The sequence below is a fragment of the Polistes canadensis genome, unplaced genomic scaffold (genome assembly GCF_001313835.1).
Source record: "Polistes canadensis isolate GaletaPanama2010 unplaced genomic scaffold, ASM131383v1 scaffold_28, whole genome shotgun sequence".
Taxonomy (NCBI): domain Eukaryota; kingdom Metazoa; phylum Arthropoda; class Insecta; order Hymenoptera; family Vespidae; genus Polistes; species Polistes canadensis.
The window spans coordinates 694,448-716,822 of record NW_014569575.1 but is presented as its reverse complement, the minus strand read 5'-3'; the positions used below and the strand labels follow the sequence as shown (position 1 = coordinate 716,822).

At 31.5% G+C, this 22,375-nt stretch overlaps 1 protein-coding gene across 1 annotated transcript in view; it reads left to right on the top strand.

Annotated features, from left to right (window-relative positions):
* The first annotated feature begins 1 nt into the window (after position 1).
* The window catches only part of LOC106783989 (myb-like protein P), a 115,907-nt gene continuing 93,533 nt past the window's right edge, over positions 2–22,375 (top strand). Inside the window, exons 1-2 of the mRNA XM_014743033.1 lie at positions 2–85; positions 10,146–10,201. Of these exons, the coding sequence (XP_014598519.1) occupies positions 10,169–10,201 (33 nt within the window). The 5' untranslated portion in view covers positions 2–85; positions 10,146–10,168. The remainder of the gene's footprint in view (positions 86–10,145; positions 10,202–22,375) is intronic.

Sequence of the window (22,375 nt, the reverse complement as noted above, 5' to 3'; positions counted from 1 at the left end):
AACGCTGGAGTTGCTCGCGATCGTCGAGATCTGGATTACGCGGGCAACTCGAGGATCGCCAAGATTTTGCCGGTTCATAAAAAAGGTGAGTGAGTGAGTGCCTAAAAGCAAATTTTCCCCTAACTGGAATAATCCATTTTAATCGCGTACCGCAAAAGTTAGATTGATTTTAATCTTTTACAAAAAAAAAAAAGAAAAAGTATAAGCTCAATGTTATAGAAAAAAGGGTATTGAGACAAGTTTTGAGCTTGTATCTTTTGAAAAATATAAAGAGTTAGTTTTTTTGTAGTTATAGAAGAAAGTTAGAAGAGAAAAAAGAAAATAAATGAATTTTTCTAATAGGCACGAAACTTTTCAATTCTCAATCGTATGCATTTTGAAATATTCGAGTAATGCTTAAATAACGGTAATTTAAATTTGTCGAATAAATTATAGGGTTCACGGTTATAATATTTTTGTTCGAATTATTTTCGTCATTGTTAAATCTTATATAAGTGTATAACTTTGTAAAAGTTAGTCGATATAATTCGATAGGTGGTTTATTTGTTATCGATCCGAAAGCAGGCGAAACTGAAGTTTCGGACTTTTGAATTTCGCGCGGTTTCGTATCGCGTTACTCGCCTTCGTCCGTATACCGCAACATACCCGGATACATAACATGGCGTAGCAGACACAGATTTGAACATCGCGTACCACGATGATAAACGTAAACCGCGTTCTCTACCCACGGTGTAACGGGGAAGAGAGTACAAGAGGGGAAAGGAATCTTGTTGGTTTTGGTACATTTACTGCGGTCGCATACCAGAGTGTCGCCGAAAGATTCTCGTTAACTCGGCTTCGATTTCAAGGTCGATGTTTCTTCTCTTTCTCGACGAATGCGAGTCGACGACGACGACGACGACGAGAACATAGAAGAGAAGAGAAAAGGTTCTCCTTTCAACCCATTTTGCGGTTTGCCTTATTTATTATATGTTGTTTCTTTTCTCTAACCCTTCACGATTTAGATTTACTTTCCTCTGGCCCCAAGATCGAAGAGAAATAAATTTATTCGTTCATACGCGCGCGTATTAACTTTTATTCTAAATCAAAATAAACGACTTATGAACAACACGACAAAACATTTGTTTTATCTCTTCTGGTAAGGTTGGATTTCGAAACAAAAAAAAAAAAGATAAGAAAAGATTTCAAATTCGAAAAGTCGTAAAATTGAAAATTATACGATAATAGTTTTAGATAGTAATACGTTGTTAATTTGTATTTTGACAATTCGGCTTAGGTTCAAACGAAATCGGCCTTGAGAGTCTCTCTTTCGTCTCTCTCTCTCTCTCTCTCTCTCTCTCTCTCTCTCTCTCTCTCTCTCTCTCTCTCTCTCGATAAAAGATAAGTATACTCGTGTACGCTCGTAAAAATTCTCTCGCGGTTTAACGTTCTTAGCCTTGGTCACATCGTTGGGCACAAGCCGACTACGAGTTAGCCAGCCAGAGAATCACCAACCGGTCCAACGTTTCTCCATGGTTCTCTATTGTTTCTTCCCAATGAGACCCACGGCATCCGCGATTATTTGCGAAACGTTCCACTCAAATATTAGGTTGTAACATCCTGTTCACATATTTTTATGATTTTTCTAAATAATCTAAACGGGACGAATATAGTATTACAAGTCGTCACATATTTTATTTTATTTGAAAATGATAAATACCACATATCATTTAAATTTGAATATAAAATCATGATTGAATTTTTCAACTAAAATTGTACGTATCAAAGAGGCAAAAGTTAGTATACATATATATATATATATATACATATTTCTGTTGAACAAACAAAAGTATATAAATTGCAATTATTTTATTTTGCAACAAATTATACAGAACGGTATTTAAAATTTCAATGTAAGATCAAGTTTTAGCTTTCGAAACTAAAAAAAAAAAACCACATATATAGGTACCATTGGTAAAAGAAATAGCACAGTCTGATGGATTAGCATACTAATCCTGTTTTGACAAAAATTTGATTTATGTCCTTTCGCCCGCCTACCGTAGAATATATTTAGAGATAATATAACTCCTTGGAAATGTGGTTTCGACTGATCGAATAGACAAAGTTCAACGACCCTAATCTTATTAACAAATTGGATTACTTTGGAGAACGAAGGAAGTACCTGGATTGAATTTAATTGTCTCGCATTTTGCGGAGTGTCGTGGGAAACGGGGGGGTGGGGGGGGGGGAGGGAGGGAGGAAGGTAGATAGATGGGGAAGTTGAGTTTGTGGAGTAAAAGTTATAAAAGAAGAATAAAACGAGCGAGCATTGGCTTATTGTTAAAATGAAAATTTAAGAACCGTTCAAGTTTCGTTCCCCTTGGAACGATTGAATTCTATTGATGTTCGGGGATTATGAAAAATTACGTTTAAGAATAGAAAGGGATATACAAAGGGTGTGAGAGAGGGTAGAACAGGTAAATCGAGAAGAAAGATTGAATAGGGACTATTCTCGAGTAGATTAATTCTTCTTCATGATTAAATCGTTATCGATCTTGGATAAATGCAGATTGCACGTTTCTATCAAAGTACTCTTAATTCTTCCCTTATTTATCCAGATATTATCGAGGAATTGTATACGGTATAAGTGGTACATGCGAGGAGAAGCATTCAAAAGAGTTAGTATACGCGTCTCGTTAGGATTCAATAGAAGGAACGAACGGAATAAAAGAATAACTCGTAAAAGATTCCGATTTCGAACATAAAGTACAATTTTCCTTTTTTTTTAACTTATATTTTTCTTCATTCATATCGCAATTTGTATTGTGTTATGTAATAAGATTTTTCTAATTTAATTCTAATAATTATACAATACGATTATACAATTCAATTTCAAGTTTGATGTTTAATTGTCCGCGCAGAACACCTTGCGCACAAAACGGACAAAATACTTAATCGGTAGTCTTACCATTTATGGTTACTGACAATATATATAATCTTATATTACATACATACATACATATATATATACACGATTATACAATTCGTATAGTAGAATAATCATGATAGTAAAAAAGTAGAAGTATAGCAGGGTTCGGGATCATCGAATTCATGGAATGGAATACAAAGGCGCGAGTTCGTGGAAAAAGTTTATAGCAAAACGAATGAACGAACCAATGAACCAACCAACGAACCAACCAACCAACGAACGAACCAAAGGATGGATGGATGAACGACGCGATACGAGTCAAGTCCGCGAGGGAAAATAAAGGAAGCTTTGACGATCGAAAAGTTACGAGGTTGTCTTGAAATTTACGATCGAGACCATGCTCGTTCACTTGCTCGCTTGCTTGCTTGCTCGCTTGCTTGCTATCGAAGGATTTTTCGAAGTCCCCCTTAGCCCTCCGGATAAGGAGGTCTCTTCTCTCTTCTTCGCGAGATACAAGCTTTGAGAGTATAAAGGAGAGTGAGTATAGGCTCTGCAATTAGCTCGTGGAAAACAAGAAGGAACGCGGCACGACGCGAGATCCGTCGTCTCAGCAACTTTTTGCCAAAGATTCTCTCTCTCTCTCTTTCTCTCTCTCACTCTCTTTTTCCCCATCTTTCCCTCTCTCTCTCTCTCTCTCTCTCCCTTTTTCTCTTTCTCTGAAGTTGGTAGGCAAGTATATAAGCGGCAAAGGGAATGAACGAATGAGCGAGACCACGCACGAATGTAAGTATATAAGTAAGTACAGGACGGATGAAAACCCCCGTTGGTTCTCCGTTTAGCCTCGAGTATCTCGCTTCGTCTAACCTTGAAATCCCACTCGTCGCCTCTCGCGTGTTTTTAAAACACTCGAACTTCGGTTGGTTTCGCGCGACGCGCATGCGCGCGAAATCCTTCTTCTTCTTATTCTTTTTTTTTTTTTTTTCTTATTTTTTTTTCTTTTTTTATTCCCTCCCACCCCTCCCCTCTTCATCCTTACCCTTCTCTCGTTCTCTCTTACCACCCTCCCTCCCTCCCTCTTTCACTCCTCTTTCTCTTCATGCTCGTGGTGCAGATGAGTACCATCTCTCTCTCTCTCTCTCTTTTTGTATTTCTTTCTCAGGTGCGTATACGTATTACACATAGTTCTCCATACAAAGTCGAAACTTCTTTAGCTATAAGCAAGACGAGCTATCTCGGTAAATTAATCGCCGCCATTTTCGCCAAGTATAAATTAAAACCTTCTTTATCTTTCTCCCTTTTCCTCATCTTACGATCTTTTTCCTCCTTTCAATTTTAATTAAACTTTTATCACGTATAACCCTTTCGCGGTATGCAATTTTTGATTATCCTTCTAAACGTTGTAAATCTCGTTTGTAAGGGAATATTTTGTTTTTTTTTTTTTATTTTCTTTTTCTTCTTCTTCTTCTTCTTTTTTTCAGATTCTTACAAATGGGAATAGGATAAACGTGTGACGAACCTTGACGAGGATTTACATGATATATATATGTATATGTATAACGTATCGTTTTATCCTTTTTCATTCTTTACTTCCTTCTTTATTCATTATATTTATTTCTCATCTATCTTATTGTGTTAGTATTAAGACGAGGAAGAAATACTTGAATACATGGATACGTCATTTCTATACACTCCCGTAGATATATCTCTTACAGTTAGATAATAAAAATCGTATTCCGTAACGGATGAATCCGCGAGAACCGCTTGAACATTTTTCTAACCATTTGCAACGACTCCGAGGCATAGTCTATTTATGTATTTACGTTCAAACCGGCATCAACTTGTTGTATAGCCTTCTAATGGGATCTAAATCTTCCACCATGAAATATGATCCACTCTGATCCTTCCTCCCACTCTCTTCCTATGTTTTAATATTATTTTTTGATCTTACAAGTTACACATCTTCCCGTGCTTGAAATTCCCTCTTATACGACGAGTGTTCACGATTTAACTTTTAAATGTAATTTTATTTTTTTTTTTTTAACCAGAGACTTTGCCGAAAGTGTAACGAATGCAAATACATTTCCCTTCTCTCTCTCTCTCTCTCTCTCTTTCTCCTTTTTTTTTTTATCTCTATCTCCGGCTCTCTCTCTCTCTTATTCCTTTTTCCAAAGTTATCGTTTTCATGGTGTAACTATCTCGAAATTTTTCTATTTTTCGTCTATCCGCGATACCGGATACACCTGAACGAATTTCGAGGTAAAGTGAAATTCAAAAAAAAAAAAAAGAAAAAAAAGAAATTATACCATTTAACGGTGCTTCGTGGGTACTCGAACGCAAAAGCATGAAAATTGCAGAGAGATATCCACTTGGAAATCAACGAAGCAGAGAGAGAAAGAGACAGACAGAGAGAGAGAGAGAGAGAGAGGTGAGTTCTCTCAGTAAAATCCGATAGGTAGTTACGACGAGAATATTTGAACGAATCCTCGAATCATCATCTGGTAGCTACAAGATCGGATTAATTTTTCAAATGCGAACATCACATAGAAATATTCACAAAGGATAGAAAGTTTGTACGTTTTCTATTTTCAACTTATTTTTTTTCCCCTCCTCTCTCTCTTTATGTTCCTATTTAAAAAATAATTTGCCATTAGCATTCAACGACGAATGAAAAAGCAAAAAAAGGAAAAATAATAATCCGAAGTAAAAGTTCGGAGAAAACAAAAAAGTATACTCGGGGAACATTTTGTAATTGTCACGATTTATTTATCGTTGAAAAATAAAAAAAAAACTTATTGATATATTCTCGTAACGTGATATATATATATATAATATATTTAAAAGTATAAAGATAAAATAGAAAAAATATTAAAAATATATAAGGTAATAAGGTAAAGAGTGGAAACGTGAGTACTCGGTTATTTACTTACTTTGTTGCACGACACGCTCGAGATGAAAGGATTACGTTGTTGCGATCGTAGGACCGCAACGCATCTCATTTCCACACCGTTCTTACTTTTTCTATTCATTTTTCATTTTATATCTTGCATCTCTGTTATTCCTGATATTATTCTCAACCTACTTTTACTTTTAATACGATAAAAAAACCTAGTAACGTAATTGTAAGTAAAAACAGTAACAATGATATTCGATAATAATTGACATAATAACAACAACAATAATAATGACAGCATCAGCAGCAGCAACGACAACAGTAGAAGCAGAAGCAGAAACATCAGTTCATCTTAGAAAGTACCTACGCCATTTGCGTTAAACCTACACGCGATATCGCGTGCTTAGTTTGCGATGCGATTCTCAACATAATTATCTCTTAACGCAAGAGAGTAAACCGTTGTTAAAATTTACGCCGTAATTCGACGTCTTGAAAAATTTATTCTCCTAGCTCGTGCTTATTACCTTCTTCACGCGATAAGAAGAAGAAGAATAAGAAGTAAAAGAATAATAATAATAATAAGAAGAAATAGCATAACAATTCGTTCGTTCCTGACACATATATGCATATCTATTTACATATGCGTGTACGAATAAAATGGTGAATAGAATTCTTCCTCTTTTTCTTATTTTTCTTTTTCTTTTTCTTCTTCTTCTTCTTAGGAGACGTAACGAACGTTCTTAGAAAATTAAGATCGAACGTAAAGAATGTCTCGAGGCAAACATTTTACTCTCATCACGCGTCGACTTGGCACATTCCTTAAAGAAGCCTCGTAAATAATGGGTCATTGCTTGTCTAAGAAAGAAGAAGCTTAAACCGACTCGCACTTCGGTCGTTTTAAATCGATCATTAAAAAAAAACAAAAAGAAAAAGAACATTGAAAAAGATTTTTCTTTCTTTTTTTTGTCTCTCTACATCATCATTATCATCATTATCGTCATCATCATCATCATCATCATCATCATCATCATCATCGTCGAAAGATTCCGAGGATAAATATTATATTAATGCGTTTATTAGATGATACAACAAGGGTTGTTTGATTCGATCAAAGAATTTTAGTTTGATAGCTTTAATTTAGACCGCGTCCACGTACCGGGTGTAACCAAAATATAATTTTGCTGTACAATTTATTATATGAATTTATCGTAATGTTAATAGTTTAATTGAAAATCGTCTAACTTAAAAATTGTCAACATTTTCGTATTCTCGTTGATTTAATTAATTTGTTTCTTTTTTTCCTTCTTGTACACCCTGTATACTTTCCTAACGATGATTCATCGCGCGTTTTAGAAATAACAAAAGTTCAGTCTCGTTCGATTCTTAATTCGTTGAGTTAGAATTGTTGAGGAGAGGAGAAGTAGGAAAATTTTTGTTTTTTCTATTTTCTTTTCCCTTTAATGATTCTAAGATCTTAGAAAATGAATGGCGGGATGGGAACGGCTTTTTTTCCGACGATAGAAAAGTTTCCTTTTGAATTTGACGAAAGAATCTCTATTTGGTAGGTCTCATTTAAAAACCTAACAGCGATATATACCTGAGCATTTAGTTCTCTTCGGAGCATCCCCCAAAAAGTCTCTCGTTTACGTCGTCGAAGAATGCCTGGAATTTCGGTAGGAATAAAAAGTATATGTAGTAGGAACGAACCTTTTGTAAGGTGCAACCCGTGCCTCGAAACCGTACTTATCCAACATTAGTTGTACATTGTTGAACTCCTTTTTTCGTGCCTTTCTATGGTATGCTCACCTTACGACCCTCGACGAATTTCTTCCGAGGCCAAATTATCTTCTCAGGAAATGATTTTACTTCGATTCATTTTATTATCATTATTTTTTATTCGTTAACAATCGAACAAACATTTACTTTATAAATAATTTTCCCTTTTATTTTATATCGATATAGAACATTGCGACAAATTATTAATATACAATATCATTATTTATATAATCGATCGCGATTATGTTCAAAATATTTCGAAATATTTCTCTATCTTTTTCTCATATTGCACACACGAAATTATATTAATTTATTTCTTTTTTTTTGTTTTTGTTTTTTTATGACTAAATCTCGTATATCCTTTTCTGACCCTTTTTGTCCTTCCGATAATTAGTGTCATCGATAATTAATCTCTCGGGTAACAAGCAGTGTACGCTTGTGGATATTGGAAAGAGAGTATTCATAGATACCAATACACAAAAGAGAATATATAAACATATGTATGTATATGTATATGTACATATATGTTCCAATTTGGTTTATGTTACTACACAGTACTCCTTTAATTATTTTGTTATTAATTGAATTATCAATGCACCAAAGAGGGATTGATTTACGAGGCATTGTTCGTGTTCGAACTGAAATAATTGTTATCAGCAATAAAGGAATGAATTGATTTTAATTTTCAAAAAGTCTATAATATCTCGTTGAATTATATATATTTAACATTTTTAATCAGTATATTTCAAATAAATAGTTTTAGTATTTGTAATAAAACATTATTACATATTTACAAAATGTTTTTATTGGCACGAACAAGAATTGCAATTTTGATTCTTTTTTTTTTTTTTGAAAAATTTAATTCAACGAGTCATCATCTGTAACAGAAACCGAATTGACAATCTAATCGATATCATTTTTCATGCATAATTCATATGTACATTAATTACATTGATATCAATTAACGTCGACATTAATAAAAAAGATTTGATTTTTGTTTCATTGATCGAAAATTGCAATTCTTGTTGCGCCAGTTTATATGTCATTGATGCAACTTTTGATTCAATACTATAAATATAATATTAATATTATTATCAATATATTATATTATTAGAACCTTATTAAAAAATAATACAAAACTTAACGTAAACCCTATATATAATCATTTATTTTTCAAAATACTCACTGAATAAATAAAAATTTGTTGATTAAATCTAAATTAATGTCTAAATTAAAAGAAAAATGAGAAGAAAATTTGTATAATGATGGAGGTGTGGTAATGTCACACGTTTAAAATAGAAAGATGATTTTTAAGTGACGACACATGATGGATTACCAAGGGTACGTTTATTGAAAGCTCTTTTCCACGCTACCCTTCATTTATTTTTTTTATTTTTAATACTTTCTCGAAAATTACTCAAGAGAGCTTTAGGTATATTGATTTTTGTCAAGATTTTTCGTTTCTAAGATTGAGAAAGAAAAAGATTGAAAGTATATAACTCATTGTTAAATTAAAAGTGTGGTTATACAAATATCGTTGAGTATCCCTCGTCGTTTCTTGGAAGTGATTGGAGTCAGCTCAAATATCATATTGGAGACCAAACTGAAAGTTAAACCAACTAGTATTACCATAACCAGAAGCTTTAACGTATATACTTTATACTAACTTGCTTACCAACTCTCTTGGTTGCTTAAATGTACTCCAAGTAGGTGGGGTTCTTTGAATTTTTTACGTTTTTAATTTTTTTTCGTGGCGTGCAATAACCTGATATGTGACTAATGTATAAAATATGCTTACTTAATTTTCTACTTGTTTTTTTTTATTTTTATTTTTATTTTAAATCATATACAAGCTTGAGATTTTTTTCAATCGGCGTCCACGTATATTTTGAAATTATCTAAACAGATGTAAGATATATAATAATTTTTTAAATGATTATTAATAAGGTTATGCAAATTATACAAAAACTTTCTAACCCATGAAACAATTCTTTTACATCGTACGATTATTCAATTTTATACTATTATGCGATATCCAATTTATATTTATTACAATTTTCAATAAAGTAATATCTAAATAGAAAAATATTATTTCCAATCTATCATTTATTCCGATATATGTATCGTTGAAATTAGATAAGAAAAAAAGAAAAACAAATATTTGTCGTAGCATTGCAAAATATGATAGAAAATATATTTAAACGGTTAGTTTTATGTTAATATGTTAGGACACCCCGTATACTACTCGTGATTCCGGTTAACCGAGCACACGGTACTCTCTCGCGGTGTCGATTATCCTTTTTTCTATTTTTCCTTCTTCTTCTTCTTCTTCTTCTTCTTTCGTTGATTTTCTTCATCGTTCGAGCGTGTCGATCGGCCTGGATATTCTACGAGAGTACTAATATCGAAGAGAAATAGATACCATAAGATCGAGGAAGAGGAGGAGGAGGAGGATGCAGTCGTGTTCTCTTGAACTACATCTCTCTTCCGTTGAATGAAAAGAAAAAAAAAAGAAAAAAGAAAAAACATTTATATGTTTTCATTTATTTTTATATTAATTTTTATTTTTAGGAGGACGAACGGACAGAGATGGCATGAGGGAGGGTTCCGGCAACGTTGCCGAGGTGGTGAGTGTTCAATTAATGATATTTTTTTGTTCTCTTTCTATTATATATTTTTTTTGTAAAGAAATTATTTTCATTTCCTTTAAATTATTATCACTATTCACGTTTGATATCGGACTCAAACTCGTCCATCATTTTTATACGATCGTTACGATCTCTTTAAAAAGGTTACGGAAATATAACCGAGTTTGCGTATAATTCTTTTGGTAAGCTCGTAAGATTTTACCATGATTCTCCCTCGATTACGAGTAATTCTTAAAGGAAACCAGGCCACTCTTGTAAAATTGAAAATATTCGAGAACGATGAGACGATTTTACTAACATAAACAGTAGAATAACCTTCTATGCGTTTCTATGTTTTGTCACTATTCCAAAACCCATTTCTTCCTATATATGTTACTATTTGATTCGACCAAAGGAATTTTATGATTTATCAACATCACTGCTGACGCATATTGACTTTGTCAGTTTTCTATCAATTTGTTAAAACGAACGAATATCAATATTTTTTTTCAATCTGTTTGTCGTGTTTCTTTTTTTTTTTTTTTGTTATATTTAGTAAAATAATTACATCGTGTTTATACGGTAAATATTGATTAACATAATTTGTCTCAAATAAACGATCAACGTATTTGAATGATTTCGTTCGAAATAATAATAATAATAATAATAATAATAATAATAATGAATAATTTATCAATACACTCGTGATATAAGAATTTAATATCGATTTAAAATTTTCACACAAAAAATTGATAGTTTAAACGAATGATATTTTTTATGAACACTTAGGCGCATGACGTATATTTATTTATTTTACAAAAAAAAAAAGGTATTCACCGAAAGAAAAAAGGAAAAATGCGTCGACAAAAAAGGAATTCTTCATCGTCTAGTGTTATCTTGTTTCCTTGGTTTTATCTTTACGTGTTACGACTGGGGTTTCATTCTTACAGAAAAAAAAAGAAAAAGAAAAACAATTTAGAGATACGCGAGTAAAGTATTTTCGAAAGCCTCCGAGGCCGTCGACACGCTGATAAAGTAGGCTACCGGGTTAATACTTCGCGAAGGAAGGAAATAACGTGTGGCATAAAAGAGAGAGAGAGAGAGAGAGAGAGAGAGAGAGAAAGGGGAGAGAGAGATTAAATCGAAGAGAAATTTAAGATCGGTATGACTCTCTCGAGGAAGACCGGTGCATGCTGGTTCTCTTCTTTACGTTCTTCTTCCTATCTCGCCATTTTCAAAATGGATTATTATTACCGAATAATCGTTTAAATGACTCGTCAAAAATTATTATCCTAACTAAATTTATATTACTCGTTTGATTGAGTACTACAAAATATCCGCTACAATATTTAACGAAACTAATAAAAACATTTTCAAGTAGATTATAAAATTACATATCAGAATATTCCCTTTTTATTGGATTGATCGATAAATATATTTTTGTGCGAAATGTTACTTATTTTATTTTATTATTAATTTTTCACATATACGTTATATATTTTTCTTTATTATTATTATTATTTAGATATAAAATATATATAGAAAAAATTTGTGTCTTAAAAATATCGGATTAATTTTAAGAAATTATACGCGTTTTAAATTGATTCAATTTGTAATAATTTTTCATTCGTCCGATTACATTTATATTCGAGAATAGATTATGAATTATCAGTTAAATTCAAATATTATAAGGAAGGAGAAGTCTTTTAAAGTAAAGACTCGAGATAGGTAGGTGGTACTATTTCGAGGAAGAGAATAATAGAGGAAAGTTTCATTAATGTTATTAAGAGACAGGTTACGCGCGCGAGTTATTTCGAAAGCTCACAATTAGCAGAGCGCAAGAATTTTGTGTAAAGAGAACCTAGAGTACCTACTTTCTACTATTTAAGTTGCTTAATTAAAAATATTTGGAGGATGGTAGAGCGAGAGGTGGTGGGGAAAGGGGGGAGAGGGCTTTTGGGAAGAAATTAAAACGAACGGCGTCGAGCTTTTTTTACCGACGAGTCACCAAAAATATCTTCTTTGTGGTAAATTTTCAACTTACCTAACAACTGAAAAAGAAAGAAAATAAAGTTAAGGGAGGGGGAAGAAAAAAAATAACAAAACAAAATATGAATAAAGAAAATTGCGGTATAGAAATAAACCACCCTGTGAGAAAAGGAGGACCGATTAAAAAAAAAAAAAAAAGAAAAAGAAAAAAAACGAAAATAGCACGTTGAAGATGTTTTTGAAAAATAAGACCATGTTTGCTCTCTTATGCCAACGATTTTCTTCTCGAGTTTAAGAGAAGCCAACACTCCGGGGAAATGACTTTTCATTTTCCACGGGGTGAGGAGGAGAGGGGCGGAGGGGAGCGGGGGCGGTTTGCCCGTTCGTGAACGTTTCTCTACGTGTTCTTTTTACGTTAATACGCATCGCTACTTTATTCTCCACGGAAATTAGATCTCCGATGTTCGACTTTAGTATCGTTGGAAAAATATCTGTCCACGTTTTAGATCTGGTATAATGCAATATAACACAACCTTGGCAAGTTACTACACGCATTACGTACATTCTACTGGTTTCTATATTTGTCGAGACAATATTTTGAATGTCAATTTCTTATATATATATATATAAATTTTAAATTTTCAATTATATATAAAGTTTCAAATGAAACGTTATAAAAAATTCGAATGAAAAATAAAAAATTTCAACTTAAATATTATACATTGTATTGAAATGAAATGAAATAACAAATCAAACATTTGTCCTTTTATTTTTATATAAAATACTTATGAAATAAATTGTTCTTTTTTTATCCAAATTTAATAGATTAAAATGAGATTGAATTATTTGATGAAATATAATATATATATATATATGTAATACGTTGTTGCAATTTTATAAATGATCATTAGAATTATCTCGGTCAAAGTTTAAAGCCGCCGCATGGTATAATGAACGGCGGGTGTAGGTAGGACATATGTAGAACCGATATGGTGGTTAGTCTCTCGATTCCTCATTATGCTTTGGGACTACCTAATTAACGAGGCAATATCGATGCTTTCGATCGATCGTACCACTTGCACGTTTCGTATCACCAATGAATAATTATGATTATCATTGGTGATACGATGGTGAGGATTTCGACGTTAATCCCTTCTCTCGTTTTTTGTTGTTGTCCTTTTTTCCCTATGTTTTCATCGAATAAATGCCGATCAAATTGGAAAAACGAAAAAGTTCGGCAAAATTGCGCTTTTTATTTCGAAATAATATTTTTGAAATGAAATTTTTCTAGGCAACAAAGGTAAAGATAAAATTTTATTGAAACGAGATGAAAAGAAAATGAGATCGAAACCACTGTTACAAAATTATGAAAGGTACTAGTGTTTAGTTATTGGGTGTGTGTGTGTGTGTTTGTGTGCGCGTGTGTGTTATATGTATGAGATACGTCGATCGATACTTATTGCGAGATGTATTTGTTTATGGAAAGATTAATGGAGAGGGGGAGAATGTGACATAATTTGAGAATGTTCGAAATATCCTAAATAATTGTTAATTAATCGAAAAAAATTGTTATATTTTAATTAAAAAGTAAGAAAGTATAAATTTGACGTACCTTCCTCTTCGAAATCCAACGTTAGACTAGTTTTTCGTCTTCTATGAAAGTCGTTGAAATTTCTTACGTTGAYTGTTGTTTATATGACTTTYCGAATGTAATTTCCCCTATGCGCACGTGYTCAGTCTTTGARAAATTCGTATAAACAACATTTAATAAAAGAACTTTCACAGAGGACAACGTGCCAGTCTAACGGTGGATTCCGAAGAGGAAGGTACTTCAAAAGGTAAATACTTATTTTTAGATTACAATATACATATTTTTCGATGAATTAACAATCATTTAAGGTATATCGAATACAGTACTGTACTTTACTAATATTTTTGATTGTTTTAACGTTCCTCTGCAGCGATGACTTCGAGGGTAAAATTTTCATCTAATACAATATTAAATCGTAATTATTTAATATTGAAAATATTTGAATAGATATGTAATATTTAATCCAACGTATGTGTGTTTAAAATGATCCTATATATATGTTCAGTTTATTAAAGAATTAAAATAATTGTTAATTAATCGAAGGAACTGTATATTGTTGTTTAAAAGCACCGTCCTCTTCGAAATCCACCGTTAGACTGCTTTTTTTATCATCTATCAAAGTTCTTTTATTCGATGTTGATTATATGACTTTTTTCGAAGGTTGTATATGTATAACATATGTAATACTCGAAATCAATAAAATTTCCTCTTACGGAAAGTCATATAAACAACGTTTAATAAAAGTACTTCCACAGAGGACTAACGACTCAGTCTATTGTTTGATTTCGAAGAGGTAGGTACATCAAAAGGTATATCAACGTTTTTAGATTATAATACACACTTTTTTCGATTAATTAACAATCAATTAAGATATGTCGTACATTGTATTACTTGTTTTCTTATCTAAAACTTCTTTCACAGAAAATTTTATTACCAGCAAATTTTTTAGGGATTCCTTCAAAAAAAAAAAAAATAATAAAATAAAAAAATGCAAACTTATAACATCATATCAATTTGAATTATACTGTACAATTATATATTTCTTATTATTTACAAATTGAAAAAAAAAAAGGAAAATATTCTTTACGACTCATTATAGAATATTTGTAAAATATCCGTTGACAAATCGAGTAAGATTTCTATTATCAAAAAAAAAGAAAAAAATTGACCACCCTTCGCGATGCACAGATAAGTAAAAAAAGAAAAAATAAAAAATAAAATTTGTCGTCATGGTCATCCTTCGTCTCGCACAGCAATCCTTTCGATTCTCTTCGCAAATAGTTTTTGCTATTGGACAAGATCGTTAGGCTAGTTCGCGGATAGCACAAAGTCTTATTACGGGTTTTACGGGTTGGCAGCTGGTAAGAAGAACTATTCGCGTTCCTGGTTTCCTCACGTAGATGCACGGTCATCGTCAAGCCACATACGTACGTGCGTACTAGTATATCTACGTGCGCTTGTTGCATTTATGTTAGTTTTTTTTGTTTCTTTTATTCTTTTATTCTTTTAATTTTCTTTGGACGGAAGTCAAGCCGCATTCTACGAGTTGTTTCCAGGTTTATTCTACGACACGTGTGCGACACCCGCAACAGCGTCGAATCTAACTAACTTCTTCGTTTTCTTTACATACCACTTCATTAATTAACGTTAATTGCTATAATTATGTGCATTTATGTATATATATATATATATATAGGTAATATATATGATGTATTCGTATACATCGGATGGGAAGATATACATATGTATACTAAGTAATAATTATGCGAATTTATTCTAATTATACAAATATTATACATAAGTGAGATCATTGTAAATATAACGAATAATATTACATAATTTCGAAACGCATTCATTCGCGATTATTATTATTATTATTATTATTATTCAGCTTTCGTTTTCTTTACACTTGGATGATCGGAATAATCGAGATAGTTACGTGGATAAATAATTTGAATAATATAATACAAAGGAAAAGAAGTTACACTGTGATTCGTAAAAATATGAGTACCTTGCCCTCAACCTACATTTTGATATCATTGATATTTTTATTATACGCAGAAACTCATTTAAAAATAATTGAAAACTTTTTTTCAATTTAATTTAAATTTGATATTGCGAAAGAATATTTTATTGTTAGAGATAATATAATGTGTCACGAATGATAAGAAAAATTGGTCTCGTAGAAGAAAAATTTTACAGCATAATCTTGATGTTTCATTTATATTTCAATTATCAATTGTTTGAGTGTTAAAAAAATATTCCTTCTGATTTATTGTAAACGTTTTACACAGACATAGAGAGGAAGAGAAAGAAATTTGTAACGATTTCTACGCCAATGTATGGTGCGTATCTACTTAATAACGGTAGTACGAACGAGATTTACTATACTTATATGTTTGTTCTTATATACGTGTAAAAGTTTTATTTTATCGTGTGATTTTTTGTTAACAAAATCAATCAACGTGTTTTCAAATCTATCGATCTATCGAGAATAATTAAACACCATCGCAACTTTTTTTATCTTAACATTTTTTTTCCTTTGCTTTTTTTTTTTCTTTTTTGTAGATAAGCAAATAGAATTTTAACGACACTCAACGACGTATTTCTCCCGATCATCGTTCATCGACGTTTTTCGAAAGAGGACACCCTATTTACACGCTCGAGATGGTTCGAAAACTCGTTTCAGGAAGTACGCACGATTTCGATCAATTTTGAGCAAAAGTGCGTGAACGCATTATTTTCTTTTTACTTTTCTTAACTCCGTTACCACAGGAAGTAACCCTTTTGCGCATTAATCGTTTCATTATAAATTCAAGCTCGAGTTTTAATAGATACTATTTCGTTATATTAATTAATTAATTAATTATAATTAACAAGTTTTTGCGTATTCATTGTTCGTATCGATGATTTTTATAATAATTACTTATACACATTTTAATTTGTTGATAATATTTATTTTATCGAAATAATTATAAGTTTATTAAGATTTTTTTTACGTGTATATCCACATCTCAATAATAATAATATATTCGTATATACCTACGCATGAGATATTACGATTAGATCGATTAATTTGTTCTGACGATTAATCTTAACGAATGCACGTAGAGAAAAGATGATTTAATATTGTCGATAATAGGCCAAGCTAGGTCAAGTATCGATAGGAATAGAATATTCGAATTGGGTCGAATCTGTTTGCACTAGGTAGAAAGGTAGTTAGGTAGATAGGTAAGTAGGTATAGGTAGGTGGTATGGTAAAAATATTGCTTTCGTAGTTTCGATCGTAATCCCACGAAAGCAATCCAATTATTGGTTCATAGGTTTAATTAACACGAAATAGAAAGTACCGATCGTTTAATTATCCGATATTATTTTTGTCTATTTCCGTAAGTAATTAGCAAATGTTCATTTCTAATATTCTTTAACTATCCTTTTGTTATCTTCGAATATCAAGACGAGAGGATTTAAAAGTACTAAAGAAATGGAACATTTTTAAGCAGATCATAAAAATAGAAAGAAAAAAAAAAAGAAAAAAGAAAACTTGAATAGAAATAGAACGATAAACTCGACAAACCTATTTCCATATCGTTTAAATAGAATATTATTGTGAATTTACTATCAAAATAAAAAAAAAAACATATATTTCTCAACGATCGTTTTAGATTTTTTTTTTTTAATAGCACTATAAAATTATTTATTACTCACGAACGATGCGATCAAATTATTCCAACGTGTTTTTCGTAAAATAATAACATTCAATAATATCTACCATAGATACTTTAGTTATCATTTTATTTTTCTTCATCACTTTTACTCTTAGAATATATTAATTATTCATTTATCTTAATTGTATAATATATTTTTAGAATTAAAAATAATATTTAAAGAATAAGAAGAGATGGTGAAATTTTAGTAAGCTTGATTCATATGATGTAAAACAAGGAATCAAGTTAAATGTAGGTGTTAGACTACGTTGTGTAGTAACGCATACTTATTACTCTCTCTCTCTCTCTCTCTCTCTATTTCCCATTCCGACCATACCCACTAGTAATAAACCAGACCTACGCCCAGCACCAAGCTTGATTCCTTATTAAGTATGCAACTACACGTATCTGTATCTCGTGCTACGTTTAAGCATCGAATATCAAATGATTTTCACTTTCGTTATTGTTTAATCGAAGAGTTTGTTTTTCCTACGAAATATATCAAAGTTTTTCGAAATATAATAAAATAAAAAGAAAGAAATAAATAAATGTAAGAGAGAGAGAGACAGAGAGAGAGAGAGATAGAGAGAGAGAGAGAGAGAGAGAGAGAGAGAGAGAGAGAGAGAGAGAGAGAGAGAGAGAGAGTAATATAATCGATATCGACCCATGACATTTAACATCAGTGTGTATATAACGTGTAACCCGAAAGTATCGACCAACAAGTAAGTGAGTAAGTACATAAGTAAGTACTTAATCTATCCGACCCAGTTTTAAACGTCAACGTTACTTTTATGTCAGGGTAAGAAGAATTTGTTATACTCCAATGTAGAAAGTCTATTCTATTTTTATAATAGGATTGTTCTACTATAATACTTTTTATTTAATTAATTATCCTTTTACATTGTCAAAGTATGGAATATATTCTATAGGCTGTCCTATAAAATGTTTAATTCATACCTCGTTCTTTTTTTCTTTTTTTTTTTCTTTTTTTTTTTTTTTTCGAAAATGGTTATATCTGGATCGTACGAGTTTATTATACGAGAGCTATCGAAATTTTAACGTCAACGTTTTACTTCTATGTCGGATTATGATAAAATTTGTGATACTCGATGGAAAGTCTATTTTATATATAGGGGATCGTTCTACTTTTTATTTAATAATATAATTTTATCATTGTTTATAAAGTTAGAATAAATTCATTCAACTGTCTCATACGAAAAAAAAAAAAAAACAAGGGGTCATTCATTTCTAGTTTCGTATTAAAACGTTTATTAATCGTAAGAAACTGTTCCAATTTGTTTTTTTAATTATAAAAAGATTTTTAACGTATAATACATACAAAAATGAAGAAATAATATTGAAAAAAAAAGAAAATATATTAAATTATAAATAAATATGAATTTTGGACTGGACGTGTAATCGCAATAATTCAAACATACACATTAAACGATAACAAACAAATCAAATCTTATCATGCACATAGAAAAAGAATCTTACATTGATCTAAATATTGTTTCAATTAGGACACCCAGTAGATGTGCCCTTGTGCACTCGTAGAAAGCAGACGGTACGGGTTCGAGAGCAGACACCGAATCGTCCTGTGTCAGAATTCAGAGAAGATCAGAGTAGTAGACTACACTACTAGATAAACCAGAGGAGAAAGAAAGAAAGAGACAGAGATAGAAGAGAAAGAAATAGAGGTAGAGGAGAAGGAGGAGGAGGAAGGTGGTGGTGGTGATGATGATGGTGGTGGTGTTGTATGGAGGATGGTGAAGAGGTAGGAGGTGAAGAAGGGTCGTGACACAAGCCGTGCAAAGGGAGAGAAGTTCATCCGTCATTGAGTCACTCTGTGCACTTCATCGTTTGCAAGCTGAATGCGCTCGTTGTATTCTCTTATCCACTACAGTCCTCTTCAAAATCGATTGACTATGCCCAGACTTAACCAGAACGGACATTCTTCATCCTCTCTTTCTCTTTTTTTCTTCCTTTCTCTCACTTTCATTAAAATTTGAGAATAAAAGAATATATCGAGTCAAAAGGCCAATACTACAAGATATTTGCATTTATTTAGTTGAAAGCTTTACGAATTTCGACGATATTCAATTCTTCGAGAACGATTGACCTCGTCGACTACCTCAACCTGTCTCGTTTAAAAGGTTATTTATCGAAGTTCTTTTTTTTTTTTTTTTCAAAAAAGAAGAAAAAGACATTGTCATCTAGCATTACGAATCCATTGAATTCTAACCGTGCAATTTCTTTATTTTCTTTTTTTTTTATTTTGTCCCCCTCCTTTCTAAGTATTTATCGAATTATCGCTGCATGAAAGTAACTAGAGTATTACGTATGGGATTTATTAAATAATTTAATGTCATTTTAATGGTACGATATTACTGGCTCGTATTTTATATAACAAGCTTATATTATTCATCTCTACTTGCTTTCTTTATTTCTTACTTATATAGAGATAAGTTAGCAATGGTATTCTAAAGTCATAGTTGAGAGTCAGCGCTGCACAACTAACATGAGATATAAAAAAAAAAAAAATAAAAAGGGAAAGAATGAGATCTTAACCCGCTACCCCCGAACGCGAATGTATTTCGTTTAACCCGTAGTCGCACCACGATGTGCCATAACATAACAAGCTGGTATTCGTATGTATGTGTTTGTGTGTGTGTGTGTGTTCACTTGTGCACTCACGGCCGATAAACCGAGGAGATTAAGTACTAGGAAACGAACGAGAACCGACACAACGAGCTTTAGCATCTTCTTCTCTTCCTTCTACGGTTCACAAATATATATTGGGTCGGGTAAAAAGTTTCTTCGTAATATTTTTTCATACAACTCTTTCATATACAAATTTATTCCTTTCGTATTTGTTTTTTTTTTTTTCACATCGAATGATTTTGTCGAACCGTTTACTAAGTTTTTTTTTTGCCGATATCATGATTAATAATAAATTGTACTCGTTTGTCACGATATCAATTTTTAAATTATCCGTAAAATACGAAGAAACTTTTTCCCCGATCCAATATATATATATATATACGTATCTTTTTATATTATTATATTTTTTGCCGGTCATTTGAGAATGTTATTGCATTGAATTTACACTATTATCTAGTCGTTTCAATACGGTGCTTTAGTTCTAAACATTAAACGTTAATATCGTTTTACGTTGATTGTTAACGGAAATGGCTGCAAATTGTAATAATAGGTACTATTGTATATTGTGGTATTTATCTGTTGTCTTTTTAGCGTATTCATTTGCGTAGCACTTAAAATAAACCTATGTATATTTTATTGTAATTGTAATATATTGCATTTGATTGATGGTTTATCTAAATGATAATTTACTTAAATTTCAAATGTGAAATAATTAATTTGTAAATTAGTAAATATATATTCCTATATATATATATATGATCTATACGCATAATTTTAATAAATTATTTAATTTCTCGACATATTATTTTTATTTATTATTACAAAATTGTTGTTTTACACTTAACGCGTAATCGCGTGTAGTGAAATAAATACGAAAATAAGTTGGTCCTCGATTATGATCAAGTATTTACATTAGTTTTTGGAAAGTTTCCAAAACGTTAACCGAGTTCTCTTACAACGTATACATTTTTCATTCTAAATTCTTCGATGGTACGATGCACGTACTGTAGTATATACGAACGACGAACGACGTCGTAGTTTATGGTTCGTAATTTGTGCACGCGAGTACTGGGCATAGGAGTCGCCTAACGGTGGGCGTTTACAAAACATATTTCGCACGCACGTGGCCAAGAATTTCACGCGCTACGAGTATCATATAAATAAGTGTATATATATATATATATATATATATATATATGTATGTTTAGTAGTCACATCGTGCACGTTGGTAAGTAAGTATGTGTATCATAAGCGGCACACGTACGTCGTATCATCGTTTCAAACAAAAAAGAAATTACCAGACACGAATTTTTTCATCCCGAAAAAATGTATACCTCGTTGTTTAAATCTTTCGATAAATCACGTGTTTGTTATTTTAGCTTAAAAAAAGAAAAAAGAAACCTAGTTACTACCAACTCATTTATCTAATTTTCTCGCTTATATTTTCTTTTATATTTTTAGATATATTTTAAATACTCAAGTATATATATATATGTTATTTTAATTTATAGTATAGAAAGTGTACACTTAAGACGTCATCAAATTATTTCGTTTACATATTCAACAGTTAAATATGTTTTTTACGATTCTTATTTATATTCCACATATATATGTCACCGTCAGGAAAATCAGTCATTGTTAGTAATTCCTCGGCATTCTCATCAATGCAAAAAGCATTCCAAAGAAGTTGAAAACAGAAGAATTCTTACAGTTTTTCTTAAGCATTGAACATAATACTTTGATATTCTATAGAAAATCAAATTAATATTTAAACAACGTTGACAAGAATACATTCTTGGGCACAGACACACACAGCCATACGCAACCCCTCCCACCCAAAACAACCCATACAGGTAAAAAACATTGCGTTCTAAACCTGTGTATCTTCCGATACGATATGGAACAAATTATACAGATTTCCATGGAAATCTCTATGAATATCTGTCTAACTAATGTCTAGAAAATATATCATGAACCTTTGCAAATCGATTTATAACTCGATAAGGTATTTTACACGTAGTAAAAAGGGTTTAATTTAATTTAATATAAGAGTCATTAAAATCTATTCACTCTTAGTATAAAAAATATTTACAGAAACTTTTCAAAGAGATTGCAATGCTGTGGAAGTTGTACAACTTTTATATATATTTATTTAATTATTTAATTTTGTTAATGTTTTTCTTGAACAAAATTTTCTTTTACCTTCATCGTATTTTTCACTTC